The sequence below is a fragment of the Trichosurus vulpecula genome, chromosome 1 (genome assembly GCF_011100635.1).
Source record: "Trichosurus vulpecula isolate mTriVul1 chromosome 1, mTriVul1.pri, whole genome shotgun sequence".
In the NCBI taxonomy this organism is placed as follows: domain Eukaryota; kingdom Metazoa; phylum Chordata; class Mammalia; order Diprotodontia; family Phalangeridae; genus Trichosurus; species Trichosurus vulpecula.
The window spans coordinates 418,785,408-418,804,818 of NC_050573.1; the positions used below are offsets into that span (position 1 = coordinate 418,785,408).

Below are 19,411 nucleotides of genomic sequence, written 5' to 3' on the forward strand. Positions count from 1 at the left end.
TACTTTTATAAGAAAGCAAGACTGACAAACAAGTGACTAATTATTAAACAAAGAGATTAACAATGATTTAAATTCAGTCTAATCACACATTTCAAATTCTTTTTAATTTTTTTATTATAAACTTAACAAGTGTGAAGGAGGTGTCCAATATACAAAAAGAACAAAAAATGAGCACAGTATCCAAAAACTCTAAATTTCAATTCTGGAGTTTAAGTATTAAATTTAACAAAATATTACCCAAACTGCCCTACTTGCCTGTATCACCTTCAGAACTTCCTTTAATATTTCATTTATATTCTTTTCTCTTTTTCTGCATCATTATTGTTCCCCATCCAATCCCCCCTCCCCCCAACCAAAAAGCCCTTCCTTGAAACCAATCAGTTTAGTCCGGAAGGACAAATTTATGTCTGGGAATGTCTGTCTCATTCTATACTTCTGGTAAATCACTTTTCTGCCAAAAGGTGGGATGCACAATTCATCATCAGTCTTCAGCGAATCATGACATTGCATTGATCAGAGTTTTAAGTCTTTCAAAACCATTTGCCATTACGTTTTTATAGCTACTGCATTGGGCAGCTAAGTGGTACAGTGGATTGAGCATCAGGCCTAGAGTCAGGAGGACCTGAGTTCAAATTAGACCTCAGACACTAGTTATGTGACCCTGGACGAGTCACTTAATCCTGTTTGCCTCAGTTTCCTCATCGGTAAAATGAGCTGGAGAGGGAAATGGCAAATTATTCAAATGCTTTTGCCAAGAAAACCCCAAATGGGGTCACAAAGAATCAGACATGACTCAACAAGTTATTGTATAAATTGCTCTTATGGTTGTGCTCATTTCACTGCATCAGCTCAGAAGTCTTCCCAGGTTTCTCTGAATTTGTCCTTTGACATTTCTCATAGCAAAATAATTTTTTGCATATTTCATTTATTTCATATACCATATTTTCTCCAACTCCAAATTCCTAATGAATAGAAACTCACTTGGCTTCCAAATTTTTGCAACAAAAATGCTTTTCCCTCTGAGGCATATACCCAGTGATGGTACAGATAGGTCAAACGGTATGCAGTTTTAGTGACTTTTTGGGCACAGTTCCAAATTGCTTTCCAGAACAGTAGGATACAGCTGCACCAACAGTACATTAATGTACCTCTCCTTTCCCAGCTTTTCCAACTGTCATTTTCCTTTTTTGCTATTTTTGTTAATTTAATAGCAAGCTAGACACAGCTAGGCGGTGCTGATTCCACCAGGTCTGGAGTCAAGACTTTGGTTCACAATTGGCTGCAGACACTCATTAGTCATGTGACCCTGGACAAGTCATTCAACTTTTTTTGGCTCTGTTGCCTCAATGGCAAGATAGGGATGAACAGCAGCACCTACCTACCTCCCACTGTTGGTGTGAGGATTAAATGAGGTATTTGTAAAGGGCATGGAACATAGCAGACGCTAAGTAAATACTTGTTTCCTTCCAATGGGTGTGAGGTAGAATTTGAATTTTTGTTTCATTTTGTTTTTGAGGCCTGGGCCTCCCTGTTACACCCAGATTGGGAGTACAATGGACACTCGCAGGTCCAATGGAACTGCTGAACGGGAGGGAGGCTTTGATCTGCTCCATGTCTGACTTGCCCCTCTTTAAGCAGCCTAGATGCTCCCCACTCTTAGGGGTTCACCATATTGGTGCTGACCCACCTAATCGGCCTAGCCCACTGTAGCACAGAATTCAGGAGAATCAAGTGATCTGCCAGCTTCAATTTCTTCGGTAGCCTGGAACAGACATGGACCACCACACTGGCTTCGGTAGTTTTAATTTGCATTTCTCTTATTATTAGTGAGTTGGAGCATTTTTTGCATGTTGTTCATAGCTTGCACTTTTGGGGGTTGGGGGACAACTGTCTTTTTAAATACAACTGCTTGTATCCTTTAACCATTTACCTCCTGGGGAAATGACTTTTTTTATTCTTATATATTTGAACCATTTCCCTTTTCACCTTGGATATCAGACTTTTATCAGAAAAAAATTTATTACAAATAACCCCACTTAACTTTCCATTTTAATTCCTACTGCATTGACTAGTGTACCACACCTTTTCAAAAGCATACAATCAAAACTGGCTATTTTCTCTTTTATGATAATGCTTATCTCTTGGTCAAGAACTGTCTCCTTCCAGTTGTAATTTAACTCCTTTTCTTTTCCAGTTTGTTCATATGACCTTTACATCTTGGGGAGTCAAATAGTGAATCTTTAACCTAGCTGGCCTCGTTGGGTTGTTTGGTGGCTTCTGTCTTGTGTACCTGATCTATTCTATTGACTTTTTTGTTTTTAAACTAGTACTCACACATTACTTTGATGATACTGCTTCGTAGCATATAGTTCAAGATCTAGCACTGCTAGGCTCTCTTCATTCTCACTGCCCCGCCCCCACCACCATTCTTTCCCTTGAGATTCTTTACCTTTTATTCCTCTGAGTGAATTTTATTATTTTTTCCAAGTAAGCAGTGCGATTGGTACGGTATCAAATCAGTTCATTAGTTTGGTTTGTCACTTTTATCATATTTGCATAGCTCAACCGTAACTAACGAATCTCCTCAACCATGTCTTCCTTTATTATTAGTGTTTTGTAGTTTTATTTCTGTAACTTCATAGTAGGGAGACTCCCAGATATTATACATTCCATGATTATTTTTAACGAATTTTTCTTATGTTTTTTGTTGGCAATATGTGGAAAACAGATTTTTGTGGATTTATTTTACATCCTGTTTAAAATAAGTTTTTAGTTGTAACCTGGGCAGGTGGTACATATCCTATAATTAAATGCATGTCTAGCAGGTACTTTTCTTGGTCTCTTTTTAGTTTATCATATGAATGAGTTACTGCAGTACAAGTTACAACAGGCTCCAAATGGTAACATTATACAAGTTGAGAAGTTTTCATACTTGTGACTAATCCTCATTTTCCTACTTGCTGCAATAAAATTCTCACCACGGCTTCAATGAATCCTAACCACCAAAACCCACAAATCTGCATCCTTAGCCTGATAAGCCTTGATAAGGAACTGACATGTTCTTGTGATGGTCACCCTGTCACAGAATCACTTCTCCCCGTTCTGGATGTTCAACTGAACTATCTTTACAGGTGTATGTCCTGTGTCCCCATCTAAACTGAACTTGAAGTCTGAGAAAATGTTTCCTCAATAGACTACTTTGTATATCCCTCTTCTTGTCCATGTACTACCCGATGACACTGTGTACTATCTGATCCAAAGTATCGTCTAGATTTCCTTGTTTCCATCAAAACTCACCCCGAGTGCCACCTTCCACATGAAGCCTTTCCTTAAATCTTTCAGCTGTCTTCCCCCCAAATTCTTAAATACACATAGATACATCTATGTATACCTATGTAGGTATATTTATAGGCACATATATTTCGTGTGTGTGTCCCCATGTCCGTGTCCGTGGGCAGAATATAACCTTAATGGCTGGGGCTGTCTTTGTTTTTTTATTCCATGCTTAGCAGTGCCTTACACATAGTAGACACTTAATAAATCCTTGCTGGCTGATGTTAGAATCACAGCAAATTAGAGTCATAAGGTGTCCTAGAAGCCACTTAGTCCTTCTTGGGGAGGTATAGACATTTTCTACAGATCACACAGCTGTGGTCAAAATGGAGACTACAATTCAGTTCTCCGGACATATTCAGGGGTGATAATAATGCTCTTCCCAGCATGTTGAAAACAAGCTAAAACAATGGCTCTCAAATTTGAATAGAAGATTTCCTAAGCCTGTCTGCCCATTTCCCCCCCCTCTAACCTGTATTTTAGTTTTGTTGACCAATTCTGTGATTTTACCAGTGTAGGACTCTTCTCATGAGGAACTATCTCTTTCCTCCTACCAATGCAGATGGGCACCTTCTTTGCAATTTAGAGGCTTACAGGATTGTCTGGGGGTTCTGAGTTTAGGTCATTTGGCCAAAATCACAAAGCCAGTATGCTTCAGAGGTGAGACTTGAACCCAGATCTTTCTGACTCTGAGGACAGCTCTCTACCCACCAAACAATGCTGTCTCTAAACCTCCCGCCCCCTTTTAACAACATGCAAACAGTGCTCAACACAGAAAGGGCCTGTGTTGCAAAACTTCATTTGTAAGGCACCTGTCTGAAACTTAAAATTTATTTACCCAAAGAAACAGTATTTTAAACGATGGTTAAGTTCCCAGGCAAGTCCACAAAAGCATATTTAACCTGTAACATACTTAAAATGTCATATTAAATAGTACTATTTGAACTCCATCTAATAACATTTTTTCCTCTGGGAAAATGCACTCCCACTTTCAACAAGGGATAACAGAAACACATCTTCCCCTTGCACCACTTGATCCAGATGGTAGTCTAGTTTGCTCGTAACTCCTTAAATATCTAACAAAACAAATACTACCCCTGGCCACATCTAAAATGCATGCCTCAGTCTGTATCTGGAGTCCACTGCCTCTGAGGTGTCAGGAGGTTAAGTCGCATGTTTCATCATCAGTCCCCTGGAATATGGTTGGTCATAACACTGATCAGAGTTCTTAAGTCTTTCAAAGTTGTTTGAATTTACAATGTTGTTATTGTGTAGTTTACTTAAGTCCTCCAAGGTTTCCCTGAAACCATCCCTTTTGTCATTTCTTCCAACACAACAGCATTTTATTACATTTGTATACCACAATTTGTTCAGCCACTCTCCAATTGAGGGGTACTTCCTCAGTTTCCAATTCTTCACCAACACAAGAGCTGCCACAAATATTTTTTTGTACAGTGTTTCTCACTTTCTTTGTTCTCTTTGGGATATGTCTAGAAGTGGAAGTGCTGGGTAGAGGGTATTCACATTTAGTGACTTTTAAGCATGATTTCAAATTGCTTTTCAGAATGGCTGGACCAATTCATAGCTCCACCAACAGTACATTAATGTATCTGTTTTCTTGAGGCCCCTTCCAACATTTGAAATTTCCCTTTTTTGTTTGCTGTACCATTCGTATGGGTGTGAAATGGAATCTCAGAGTTGCTTTAATTTGCATTTCTCTACTAATGATCTGGAACATTTTTCACATAGCTATTACTTATATTTTGGATTTCTTCCTTTGAAAAATAGTGGGTGTAGGTCATTTGTAACTAAGAATATTTCTAAGTTAGGAGCTATGTAGAAATGGAGAACCCCAATAACATGGCTGGAAGATAATTAAATGATGGCAGCAGTCACAGTGCAAGGGTAATTTTGTCATCAGTATTCTAGTTATTGCTCTTGATCCTCAAAATGGTTCATTACACTGATTTTGAAGAAGTGACACAAAACTGTTCCATAGGCTGCTATGCAACTTGAGGTAAAATAGGAAATGGGAAACAGAATGAGCCTTTGTCAATCATATTTCAAGATGGCAAAAACTAAATGTCTTCCCAAATATCAAAGGAGGCTCCAAAGAATCCTTGGCACCGGAAGGTCAAGAGGTGAATAGTCCTCTAGGGACACAAAAACATCCAACATATGGCACCAAAAAAATTTATTGTAAATAATGGTAAATACATTTAGTCGTCATCATGAAAAAGGAAATAGAAAATCACACATGTAAAGTATGTGCTTTTTCTTCCAAGGTATGGCTAGTTATCAACAATTTAAATATTTAAATACTTTGAGGATGGACCATTTTCACATAATTCCACTATCAAATCTTCCCAACTGTGACACCATTACAATCGACACCAAGCTCTATTTTCAGTTAGTGTGTTCCGTTTTTATCAATTCTGTAATGATTTGTAATATCTTGTCATCTAAAGGAAAGACAAATTAATGAGTTTAATTCAATACTGGCTAACTCAACAACATACATTCACAAATAATATAATATTTTACCTTTATAACGTCATTAATAAATTAGCTAGGCTAAGAAATAAATAGCAGTGATAAGCAAAATAAAATAAGAGAGTAATGATATTAGTTACGAAATTAAATATAATGTGGATGACGACTTGCCTGAATCATCATGGACTCTAAGGGTTCCACAAAGTTCTAATCTGATTCCTCACTGTATTATGGCAGCAACCCTGGCATCCTTAAATTCTATGTCAGTGGAATGTAAGGTTTGCTAAGTCTCACCAAGCTGGAAAGATTTTAAGTATGGATCTGTGTTCACTTAAAGACCAGTGTAGTTAAGTTTGGAGAGGCTCACTATCAATAGGTGGCCATGTTAGCCTTTGTGGATCTAAGTTTGTCATCTGTAAAACAGGAATAATGCCAATAATACCTATCTCGCAAGGTTGTTGTGAAGACCAAGAGAGAGAGCATGTACGAAGATCTTTGTGAACTTTAAAATGTTGTATGAATGCTATCTGTTATTATTAAAATGAATTTTTTTGCCCATGACACATCAGTAGGAGTACCTACACTGATGAAATCACCGAACTGTCAAAGCAAAGCATATACTACACAATACCTTCAAAGAACAGTCCCACTTGAGCCTTGCATCATGTCACCCAGTAACTGTGGGTTTCTGAGTTTTGAAAATTGTTAATATGATTTCTATCCATTTTAAAGTATCCAAATAGAGACAATGCTGTGACCCTCTAAGACCAAAAGAGGACTGCATTACACCCTGAATGTAGGTCCAGCTTTCTTCACAACAACTCGGAGGCAAGATGTAAAAGTATTTTCTTCCTTTGAGAGAAAAGTAGCCTGAAGCTCAGAGGTTTAAAGACTTAGGAAAGTGGTAAAGCCAGAACTGAGGACTACAAATTCAGGGCTATCAAGTGTTGGGACCAGAAGGTACCTCAGAGATCATCTGGTTCAACTTTCTCATTTTACATATCAGGAAAGTGATGGCCAAAGCAGTGACTAAAATAATACAGCTAGTTAGTGGCAGCATTACTGCTTCAGAAAAAGGAAATGATAACATCATTTTCATCCATTTTAGCATTATCTCAAAAGCTTTAGCTCTACCTGGCCTTCGTATGTATCCTGCCTGAAGCTGACCCTAAATTTAGGTTCCCTTAACAGATAAGTCTTGTAAGATGATGTGTCTTTTAATATTCTGAAGCTGGACCTATGCTGCATTTCCTGCAGCACAAGACAATTAAAGTGGTTTAACTTTCCTGTTCATCTGCGCATATGAATATCCAATTCAACAAACATTGGGCAGTGCACATGTTTAGGTCCTAAGGCCACAAAGACAAATATGAAACCGTCTTTTCATAGTATCTGATTAATTTGACATTCTCCTAGGGCTCACACTGTACGTCTCTGCTGAAGAACTGTGTGCTCATTCTGTGCAAACTGTCATCAATTGATGATTACTTGTGATGATGAGAAATAGGGGTAATCTGGAAAACAAGCTTCAAAGGAAACTTTCATTTTAGATAATTGTTTCGTCATCAAATTTTTACTAGGATATTGATACTTCCAAAGTCCCTCTGATTTTGTCAGTGTGACTACTGCCTCATCATTGCAGTTTGGTCTTCGAGTGAAGGTTCTAAACTCAGTCCATAAACTTATTTTTTAAATATTCAGATAAGTGTATTTCAACAAAATTAATTTCCTTTGTAATTCCATATATTTTATTAATTTAGAAACATTACTCTGAGAGAGGTCCACAAGCTTGTCTAGACTACCAAAGGAGTCTATGACACACACACAAAAAGGTTAAGAACCTCTGCCTTAAAGAGGTGATCCAGCCAAAAAATTCATCATTCTGTGGGCAAACTTGTGATGAGCCTGGGCGAATTGAATTTGGCTAATTTAGGCCCTAAGACAAAAGACAGTGAGTCATTGGACCTCTACTCTAAGTCTTTCCAGAACTCATGTTCTGGAATGACTCAATGACAATGAGAAATCAGAGAAGGGCTGTGGGATTTAGAATAACAATAAACAATCAAACTGACTAAGCTTTGTCTCATCATCTTTTCTTCTCTCAGGTAGCAAAAGTCAAAATGCTGGCAGGAAAAGTGAGAAAAGGAAGGAGGTATCTAGAAGAATCACAAGTGGATAGTAAGGTTCCCCAGACTTCTGTGTGATTAGCAGGGACAGTACACAATGTAGGAGTTTTAAGTATAGAATAAAAAACTGCCACATTAGAGTGCAGTATAATATGAAAAAAAATAAAAATTCTGAGTTAATTAAGAATGTGATTTTCTTCTGAAGTGTTCCCAATAATATATGAATAATATAGATACTTTCTTTTACCCACGTGAAAATCATACAATTACCTTCAAGGGACATTTTAGGATTTTCAAGCTTTTTTCGAAGAACAGACTCGATAAGTACTCTTAGTTGTTTGAAAATAACTGCAATCTTCACAGGGGCCTGTTGAAAAAGTAGAGTGAAAATATTATATGATATACTGAAATCATACGACCAGTATATGTTTAAATAAATTAATCCAACGACTACATTCCTTGTATTTTGCTTTTAAAGTAAAACATCTAGATAAAGAGGAGAGACTATTAGTAAATGACTTCTAATATCTAACCTAAACAAATCTTCTCATCTTCCATTCCTACCCTCTCACAACTTAGGCTAACCATTCAAAACTGATCCCCAAAATAAACATTCTTCTGGAAAGTCTCCCTATACTTCAAGAGACAGGTAAATCTGACTTTCACAACCCACAAATAACTTCACTTGTAAAATATTATGTTTGTCTTATTCTCTTGTCATGGAAACTCGATGGAAAGTGAAGTCTGTTTCAAGGGGCATTTTTGGCACTTCCTTTTAAAAACTGACATGCTGGTCTATATCTATATCTGATCACGAAATGTCATCATAAATTTTATTTTTTGAAGCAATTGCGATTAAGTGACTGGACCAAGGTCACAACAGCTAGTATGCATCTGAGACTGAATTTGAACTCAGGTCCTCCTGACTCCAGGGGTGGGTGGTGCTGCATCTACTGTACCACCTAGCTGCCCCATCATAAAATTTAAACGTTAAAAAAAAAAAATAACCAAGGGGGCAATGTCATCTGATCAATCTTCATTTCCAGTGCATGTAATGGAAAACATGTAAGCAAAAAAGAGAGGAATCTAAAGAGAGCAAGTAAAAACAAATTATTTTCATCAATAAGATTATATGAATTTGGCTTCTTGTTTTCAATTATTTTAATACAAATCCTGTTGCAGCTCTAAGAATTATTATGATTCTTTGGTTGAACTGAAATCAAACTGTATAAAACGTAATTAAAAATAAATCAGTCAACAAGTACTTATTAAGCACCTGTTATGTGCAAGGTGCTGCAAACAGACAAAAAGGGAACAGTCCCTGTCCTCAAGTAGCTTATAGTTCATTGGGAGAGACAACACATACCTATATCTAATTGTATGAAAAATACAAAACAAATATTAGGAAGTTTTGGAAATGAGGGGACTGGTTTGGTGGTGGGGGAGAGGGAAGGTGTGCTTAGGAAAGGCTTCAGGTGTGAGCTAGCCCTTAAGTGCCTGTTGATATGAACCTGGAATTCTAAGGGGCAGAGGTGAGGAAAGTGTGCACTCAAGCACGGGGAGAGGCCAGTGCAAAGACGCAGAGGTAGAAGGTGGAATGCCATATCTGAGGAACAATAAGCATAGCTGGGCTGGACTGCAGAGTAGGGATGGTGAGTGATCTACAGATGAAAAAAACAGAATGAGAGAGAACAGGCTGGGAAGGACTTTAAATGCCCACACTTGACCCTACAGGCGCTAGAAGCCTTACTGAGTTTATTGAGTATGGGAGTGTATTAGCAAGCACCCTGGCACACCCAGCATGCCTGCTAGCACAGGTTCTTTGATCTGCTTTTATAAAGGAAAGACAGCTTCAAAGGGGTTAACAATTAAACATACAGACTTTATTCTATCTAACTTTCTCACAAGGGTTGCTGAACACCAGCTCCTACAGCATTCCCTAATCATCCTTCTCGCAGGGGCTGGGAAGAAGGGGGCAGGGCACTCCCCCTACATCTCCATGGGGCCAGTCGAGACAAGCACAACTTTTACACTCCTCTAAATCCCTCAAGCCTCAATGGGGGCAAGCTGAGGCAAACACAGAGTCCCCCCAAACCTTGATGGGGGCCGATCAAAGTACACACAGCAACCTGGCTTGTGCATTTCAACCCTAAAGGTTCTCCACTCACTGACCACCACCTGCTTTATACTTATACTCCACCCCTCCAGGGTCCTGACCGTTACAATCTAAACAGGCCACACCTGGCCCTTACAATCTACACTGGTTGGTGGAGATGTTTTGAACCACAGAACTCATATCTAACACCTGGGAACAAGAGATATTTCTGGCCATGGATCCTGGAAAACCAAACTTACTTACTGGGAGGGAAGCACTCAGATCCGTGTGGAGGATGGAAGGGAAGAAGAGCGGCAGGAACCTGAGGGATGGTTAGACTCACAGCTGGACTGCATTTCTGCTGACTGGGTTTTTCAAGATTGTGGTAGGGTTTTGCTAGAATGTATTAACGACAAGTGGCACAGCTGTGTGGTGTAGTGGAAGCAGTACTACATGTGGAGCTGGGTGACATGGGACTCCAAGCCTGGTTCAGACTTACGCCCTTTGTGAGCATGGCCAATCACCTGTACAATCACCCTATACATGAAAGGTTTGGGCTGGACATTGTCCATTCCTTCCGGCTCTAAATTCTCTAACTTACTGCAAAATGATGTAGGTCAGGGCAACACTATGTTAAATATGCTTGTGGTGCAATTTTCAAATTTAGCAAAGGCTACTTTTGAAGTCTAAAGATTTAAAACTCTTGAAACAAAATATAAAATATAGTGCTGTTCATAATAGTTTAACTATATCAGGAGAAAAAATTCAAAATATGAAATTTAAAAGTTACCTCAAAGGTAGCAAAAGCCAAAAATTTTCATGTAACTAAGAAAAAAATCTATCCACATTAGTTTGTGTACCTGAAAGTAAATCCAGCCATCCACAGAGAGAAGACGCTCCCGATGCTGTACTTCTATATCACCGCCAAAAAGTAAAATTGGAAAGGGGCTGATGAGAGTGGTTTCTCTCAAATACACCTTGGCATACCTTACCTACAAACACACAATAAAAACATCTTACTGGTCTGACATTTTTAAAAGCAAGAATTAAAAAAATCTTTCATTCTTAGAAGTCCTGTTTCCATATCATGTCAACTAGCCCTGAATGTACAATGGGAAATGTTTGCACAAGCACTGTTCTCTTTTTCTATCCATGATTTAATTATTAGCTTTCAAGTAATAATGATAGAAAATTCTAACCTTTCATTAAGAGCATTTTTAACATGAATATCACAACATCTTAGTCCCATATTTCTCTTAAAAATACAGAATTTATTCCAAGACTATATTATAAGAAAAACCCAAATGAAATCAAATGACTCCATGGCAATCATAACATCTAAACTCAAACTATAAGGATAATTCAAAATTTCTGGCTTCTGCCTTCCCTCCCCGCCCCCACCCCCCTCCAGAAAATATGCTGTGTTTAAGCATTTAAATGTGGTGATTTCCGGGTGCTGTATAGCAGAGATTCTCACTGTTATTTCAAAGGTCAAGAAACTGTCATGAAGGATTTCTTTAATAAGAGGAGAAAGATTCTGTTGTACTGTGACATGTTCTTTTCCTCTTAGATTGCCTAAGAAAATACATATCTATGAAAAAGAAAACTTCAAAATACCAGACCAATGAAAATAGCAGCTTAGAAAAACTAGAATAGCTACTTAGAAAAAAAAACAACTATGAATGAAAAGGTTAATGGCAGCTCTACTTAAAATGAAACAAATGATTCAGCTAAAATCTGAACTCTCAAAGTCTGGTAGATCACAGTAACACTGTACAGCACAAGCACCTGTGATCTTGAGTTGAGGCCAAACAAGTATGGAATACTTCAGTATATTGTAACAATTTGTTGTCTGGGAATCTCATTATCTTTTTCTTTTATTAGTCAGATGACTTCTCTGGGTCAGTCCAAGTACATTCAGAGAACTGACATGTTCATTAGAAAATGTCTATTTTTCCATTAACTCTAGTTACAACCAAGCAGGAAAGATTAATAACCCAAAATGTAACTTTCCTGTTTCTAAATAAAAGCCCCAAGCATTTTTTTGTTTTACAATAATAATCTATTTCATTCTATTTCAGATACAAATGAATATGAATGGCTCAAATCAAGGTCAGGTAGTTTAGATTTTGTTCAGTCGTTTCAGTCATACCTGACTCTTTGTGACCTCATTTGGGGTTTTCTTGGCAAAGGTACTGGAGTGGTTTTGTTATATCCTTCTCCACCTCATTTTCTGGATGAGGAAAATGAGGCAAAGAGCAACTTGCTTAGGATCACACAGCTAGTAAGTGTCTGAGGCCAGTGCTGAACCCAGGAAGATGAGTCTTTCTGACTCCAGGCCTAGCACTCTATCCACTGTGCCACCTAGATGTCCAATTTCAGACACTAAGGCTTTAAAAAAAAAACCTTTACTATACTGCTGTCTCTTGTTTTTGTACCACCTTCATTTCTGAATATCCCTTCCCCTCCCCTACCCAGTGGGCCCTCCCAACACTCCTTGTAACAAAGACTTGAAAAAAAAAAAGGAAAAAAAGCAATTTGGAAAAGCCAATCAACAGGTCAAGTGTCTGGCAGAATATGCAATGTTAATAGGAATATTTTCTAGATAATTTGCTTTGTAATGGAATTTGGCTTCCAAATATAAAGACCAGCTCACCTTTTCCTGGTATAACAGCCATCCATAAACTTGTAGGTCTCTGTTCACAGAAGATGGGTGAACTTGGGCTCTGCCTTGGGCTGTGTCCACAATGCAAGCCAATTTCTCTGTGATATCTATTGATGTTGTGTAATTAATCTTCCCCACACTGTCATAGAGCCCTGCAGTCAGAACAGCTTTAAGAAGGGCTACTTCCTGCAGAGATAGGGTCTGGATGGCTCTGTTTGCATCCCAGCCATTAGAGGTTGTAGAGGATGCAAATCCTGCTGCCTTGACTAGCTTTATTAATTCCTGCTTTACATCCTGCAATTGGATTACAATAAAAACAGAAAAAAAAAATCATAATCTCATACTAAGTTTAAACTACTTATTAAACAAGAGAAATACTTATTTATACTGGAGTTATCTCATTTTAAAAAAAATCCTCCATTTGATTGACTGGAACCCTTACTAAACCAGGGGGAGATTTTAATACTGGCAGCTTAAGAATTAAAACAAGTCACCCTAATTTTCCCAAGAAAATAAGTACTTCTGTAAAACAAACATTTCTACAATATAAAACAATAAAAATAAAGCTACACAATTCTTTTCATATACTATATCTGACCTGAGTGACCTTCATTGTCCCCTTAATAATCTGAAGAAAAGATGGATTGAGTGGGAAGTGAAAAGGGTAAAAGAGAAATTATGTAAGTATATGAAGTCTTTTCAGTCAACAAGCATTTATTAAGTGTTTACTATGTGCCAAATGCTGGGGATACAAAGAAAGGCAAAACCATGGTCCCTACCCTCAAGAAGATCACATTCTAAAGGGGGAATGAATATGCAAAGAACTACTTATGCACAAGATAGATACAGTGTTAATGACAGTAAGTTATAGGGAAGGTACTGGGGGGTGGGGGTGGCCCTAAGTCTTGCAAGATGGGCTTCTCCCACAAAGTGGGATCTGAGAGCATTCCAGGATTGGCAGTGAAAAGGTATGGCATCAAGAAATAAAGAGTGCTACACAAGGATTAGCAAGCAGGCCAGTGTTACTGGCTCATCTACTATGTGGTGAGCACTCATGTGCATGAGATGATGGAAATGTAGGAAGCGGCCAGGTTGTGAAGGCTTTAAACGTCAAAGAACATTCCTATTTGATCTTGGAAGGACCAGGGAGTCACTGGAGTTTGCTGAGGGGAATGCTATGATCAGACCTATGCTTTAGGAAGGTGATCACCTTGGCAGCTGAGGGGAGGGGGAAGAGCCTGAGGAGAGAAGACCAAGAGGAAGGCTATAGTCATGTCTGAACAGTGAGGGGGCCAGGGCCTGCCTGAAGAGAAGGATGGCTGTGTGAATGGAGAGAAGGGAGAAAGAACAATACTGGACAATAAATTGCACTGTGGAGAACTAAGGACGATACCAAAGTTGGGAGCCCAGCTCTCAGAGAAAATAGCAGTATTCTCAACCGTAACAACTGGAAGAGAGGAAAGTTTTGGGTGCTGGGGAGGAGGAAAACTTTTGTTCTGACATATTTTGTTTGTAATGCCAGAGTGGAACTCAGAAGAGAGACTGAGGCAGACTATGCCTGATGTCCTAAAAGGACAGTGCAGTTTTAAGCTTTGGGGACACTATCTAGATCTGGGACCCATCTACATAGAGATAACAGCTGAGTCTCATCTGCTACCACCAACCCTTCATGAAAACTGCTAGTTGGGAAGAAAAAGAAAATAAAGAATTATAAATCTTTACAATATATTTTCAAATAACTAAAGAAAATGCATTTCTGTTACTAAATGCTAGAGTTTGTCTTACCTCTAGAGTTAACAGTGCTGTTCTATTAAGAAAGTTCCTCCTGCAGTAAGCCATTTCAGAACGATACCCCCCTTCCTGTCGAGCTTTTTTCCATCTAGAGAAATATTATCAGAGTTTAAGAGGTACCAACCATCAGGCAGCTACTGAAGATCAATTAAATCTTATTTAAAAAAGAGACTCAAAATTTGTTAGTATTGGCCAAGAGGTAAAGGTTATCACCAAAAAGTAGATACTTTTTTACATAAATAAAATCTTATCAGATCTATACTAAATTACTGAATCCTTTTTGAAAAATAAGAAAACTCCTGCTACATTTCTGCCTCTGAACTTCTCTTTTACTTTCCAGGGTATCATCAACATGTCCTTCCAGGCACCAAGGTCCTTGACCTCAGTGCTATCTCTGACTCCTCACATGCTCTCACTCTGCATATCTAAAAAGTTGCCAAATCCTGTCACTTTTGCCTCTATGACATCGCTTGCATTTGCCCCCTTCCCTCAACTCACATGGCCACTACCTTTGTGGAGGCCCGTACTGCCTCTCACATGCACTACTACAATACCTTCTCCCTGGTCTCTGCTCAAGACTCACCATTTACAATCCATTCTCCACAGGGATGTTTCTAAAACACAGGTATAAATCCTACCTGATAAATTCCAAGTGTCTTCTTATAAACTCTTGGGGTAAATATAAATTCCCTGGTTTGGCAGTGAAAGCCCTTCACAATCTAACTCCTCCTCACCTTTCTAGCCTTATCACACACCATACTCTGTTCCACACCCCAAGGTCCAGTAAACCTTGCCCTCTCTCATGGCTGCTGCCCCTGCTCTTTTTGCACGGGCTCTCCCATTCCTGGAATGCTCTCCTTCCTGACCTCTGCCCCTTAGAACCCCGGGTTTCCTTTAAGACTCACCACCTTATACAGGGTGTCCCTAAAGTCTAGACACATAGGACAATTAACAGCAATGTGGAGTTATTGCATCGAGTTCACGTGAATCTTGCAAAGCACATCAACCTTTCCATCACAAATGATGGAAATCATATTGAAGGTGCTATCTGCTAATATTCCAATTAAATAAAATGTCCTTGAAAATTTCATTCATTTCATTTCTTGAAAATACGCATTTTTGCCTATGTGCCCAGACTTTAGGAACACTCTGTACATGAAGTCTTCCTGTAACCTCCCCATCAAATCACCTTATACTGATTTTGTATTTACTTCTGTGTGTCCATGTTGTCTCCTTAGACAGAATACATGCTCTTTGAAAGCAGGGGCTGTTTCACTTTTATCTTTGTATTTCCAGTGCTTTGAAGAAGTTCCTCAAACACAGCACATGCTTATTAATAAATGCTTATTGACAGATTGATTTTCCTTCAAATTTTTAGAACAGATACAAAGATACTAATTCCTAAAACATCCTGCTATTTATAATAAAAACAAACGAAGTGGAAATGTTGATGTGATTCTGTAATGAGTATTAAGAGGCTATGACTGAAATGCAACCTCAAGCGCCTACCTAGACTGATATCACTTCCAAAGCTTAATAAATAATAAACAATTATTTTTTACCCTAAATATGCACTATAGATGGTCAGGTGATCTGAATTTGCCAGAGCCAAAGTTGATTTTGCAAGATCCGCTTCATCTTTTCTGCCGATTGGTGTAGTAAAAGGAGACTTCTCTGTCATAACTGCAGCTAATGTGGCCTATAAATGAAAACCAAAAATTATTTTATGATCAAAGAACCACAAAGATAATATTAATGTGAAAAAAAATAAACTACACATTGTTCTTTTCAATAAATATTTAGCTGCACATTTTACAACTGCCAGAAAAGGCAGCCAACTTGTGATAAAAATTTAAGTGATTACCATGTACTAACTTATGAAACATTTTATTTCAGATTCTCTAATATTATCCTTACAATACTTCCACATGATAAGGAGTTATCTAATCAAATTCAGCATCAGAGAAGAAACAGTACAGAAGACAATAAAGGACTGATATAATTCTATAAAGCCAGGGGGAAGGACAGAACTTTAACCTCGATTCAGAGGCAACAGGGGAAGGGGAAAGAACAAAATGACTTGTAGTCAAGACGTGGGTTCAGTCAAGTCTCTGTTCTGACATTTACTCCCTTACTTCCCAAACCCATCTAACTACAGATAAGTCGGCTCAGCATTCTGAACTTCTTGATAGCCTCATTTTTAAATTATCCTACTCAGCCATGGAGAGCTGTCCTGAGGAAAGCACACTATCAGCCAGAAGATACTACAGAACTGTGCGTGATCAATAATGATTCCAATCTAGTGATCTTTCCAGTACTCCCAACATCCTGATGCCAAACCATGTGGCCAAGGTGGATTTACTTAGGAATTTTCAATAAAGAATCCTTCAAGCTACAAAGTTTATAGTGCAGGGCTAACAGCACAATTGCTCTTCTTGGAATCTGAAAATAAAAGGGACTACTTTTTGTATTTAGCATAATTTTTGTGGGAATATTCTAATACTTAAAAGAGAGTGAGTAAATCGCGCTCTCTCTGCACTGATTATGTTCTACTCTGGTCTGTGAGGGTGGAAAGTGAGTCTAAGAGCTCCATGTGACTGAGGGTCCCATTGGCTGTGCAACTAATGCCACTGTGTATTCTATCCATAAGCTTTCCCATGCTGCTTCTGCAATGATACCAGAAAGCTGAACTGCTAGTGGCCACTGGCTTGAAAAAAACCAGGAATGGGGTAGACAAGGCAGCTTTTCCCCCTATTATTCTTAGATGAGAAGAATCAATGTGGGCCATTGGCCAATGGTACTACAAAAATACACAAATTTTTTCAGGCTGGCTATCTTGGGTATACCACCAAGAATCTTGAAGGCCGCCCCCCCCCCATACTGCATAACTCTATGGTACATATGTACATGTGGATTAATGGTAAATATTTCAAGGATGTGTCATTTTGTTGGCTTGGATATATGCTATACCAGCGCTGTCGAAAAAGGGGCCCACAGCGTGATTCATGCAGCCTGCCTACAAGCACAGAAGTTTACATAAATGCTTTAGTGAATGAAGTTGAGCTATGGCAGAGCTCTCACTAAAATGGCAAACCAAAATATATTGTCTACTGACTCAATAAAAACCTAAGGTTGGACAGCCCTGTGTTATATCAATGCAGAGCACAAACCTTCGACCATTTAGTGGAAAGTCTTCATGAGTTGTAGTTGTAGAAAACAACACTTGCTCTTAAAAGAAGAATGGAAAAATTGGAAGAAGAAAACACTGGTGGGGGCAGAGGAGGAGGGGAAAAGAAGATTAGGGAAAATTATCTCTCCTAATTGGGGTATACAAGTAGATATCTATACAAAAAAAAGAGGACAGGGAGAACTTGAACCTTACTCTCATCCCTACTGGTTGAAAGAGGAAGAATATAATATACTCAGCTGGGTACTCCACGCAACAAGGAAGGAGAGGAGGGAAAGGGGAGAAAGGAAGAATTATAGAGAGGGTAGATTAAGGAAGAGGTTAGTTCTAAACAAAGCAAACTTCTAACTAAGGATGTACAAGAATATTTATAGATCTTTTTGAGAGGGTAAAGAACAGGATCTGAGGGGAGTCCACCAACTGGGGAATGGCTTTGTGATATATAAATGTGAGAGAATACTATTGTGCTCTAAGAAATGATGAAGGGGATGGTTTCAGAGAAACCACGTATGGACCGATGTAAAGTGAACAGAACCAGGAGAACAATTTATATAATGACAACAATGACAAACAACTTAGGAACCCTGATCAACACAATGACTAAACATAATTCTAGAGGACTAATGCTACTCACCTCCTGATAGAGATGAAAGCCTTAGAATACAGAATCTAACACCTACACAAACCTATATATATTTCTTTTGGACATGACTAATGAGGAAAATTGTTTTGCTTGATATTGGTGGAGGGGGCTGGAGGGAGAGATGGATTTTTGCTGACAGAAAAAAAATAAAATTTAATTAAAAAAACATTACTATTATGGGGATGATCTAGTGATGATGACCTCTGACCTTAGCTAAGCTAGTTCTAGGCTGAAAGACAAACAGTTCATTACTGGACCCATAATCAAAGTCTTTCTAGTTTGTTAGAATTTGGTAGAACTCTGGCCTTTGAGAGCCCGTAGTCAGATTTCCTTGCCACAAGGTGGCTGTGGAATGGGATTTCAATGGAGTATGTTAAATCTTTCATCCCAGCATTGTGATCTCGAGTTTGCAAAATGGTGGTCCAGGTATTCACTTAGCTAAAATTTTTAAATAATTAGTTCATTTAAAAATGTCAGAAATTAATGCCAATTCTCCGATCAAAATGATCATATTAAGTTAATGGTGTAGCATTCTTAGCTTACCACAGGATCTAAGCAGCCAAAGATAGCACCAAAAATGAGCATCTTTCCAATCTTGACGTTCACTGGTAATGCTGCAAGGTGCTGGCCCAGTGGAGTTAGTTTAGGCTCACTTAGTTCACAGGCTCCAATCTTTCGGAGTAAATTCATTGCATTGCTGATTACTTGAGGTTGAGGGGGATCTAAGGCTTTGGAGAGGAAATCTTCAGGAGAACCAAGGTTGCATTTCTGTAGATAGTAGAAAATAAGAATGGCCGACATTTATACAGCACTTTCTATACATCGTCCCATTTGATGCTCATAACAACCCTCTTGAGATAGGTATTATCATTCCCAATTTATAGCTAAGAAATTTCCTTAAGTGACTTGCCCACTGCCACACTGCCAATATGTACGTCAGGGTGAGAATCGAACCCAAATCTTTCTGACTCCAAGCACAGAACTGTCTCCGCTACACCTACATTAACTTATTTTTTTCTTAGGAGCTTAGAAAAAATATTGCCATGAGTCATCCTGCAATTCACTATTAAATGTTTAA

General features: G+C 38.5%; 1 protein-coding gene across 1 annotated transcript in view; it reads right to left on the reverse strand.

Moving 5' to 3' along the window:
• Window positions 1-4,148: 4,148 nt before the first annotated feature.
• DHX29 (DExH-box helicase 29) overlaps window positions 4,149-19,411 on the reverse strand; it is a 54,887-nt gene continuing 39,624 nt past the window's right edge. The window contains exons 21-27 of the mRNA XM_036765701.1: window positions 18,877-19,101; window positions 16,066-16,202; window positions 14,498-14,591; window positions 12,704-13,006; window positions 10,908-11,039; window positions 8,223-8,319; window positions 4,149-5,795 (exon numbers count right to left, since the gene is read on the reverse strand). Of these exons, the coding sequence (XP_036621596.1) occupies window positions 5,740-5,795; window positions 8,223-8,319; window positions 10,908-11,039; window positions 12,704-13,006; window positions 14,498-14,591; window positions 16,066-16,202; window positions 18,877-19,101 (1,044 nt within the window). The 3' untranslated portion in view covers window positions 4,149-5,739. The remainder of the gene's footprint in view (window positions 5,796-8,222; window positions 8,320-10,907; window positions 11,040-12,703; window positions 13,007-14,497; window positions 14,592-16,065; window positions 16,203-18,876; window positions 19,102-19,411) is intronic.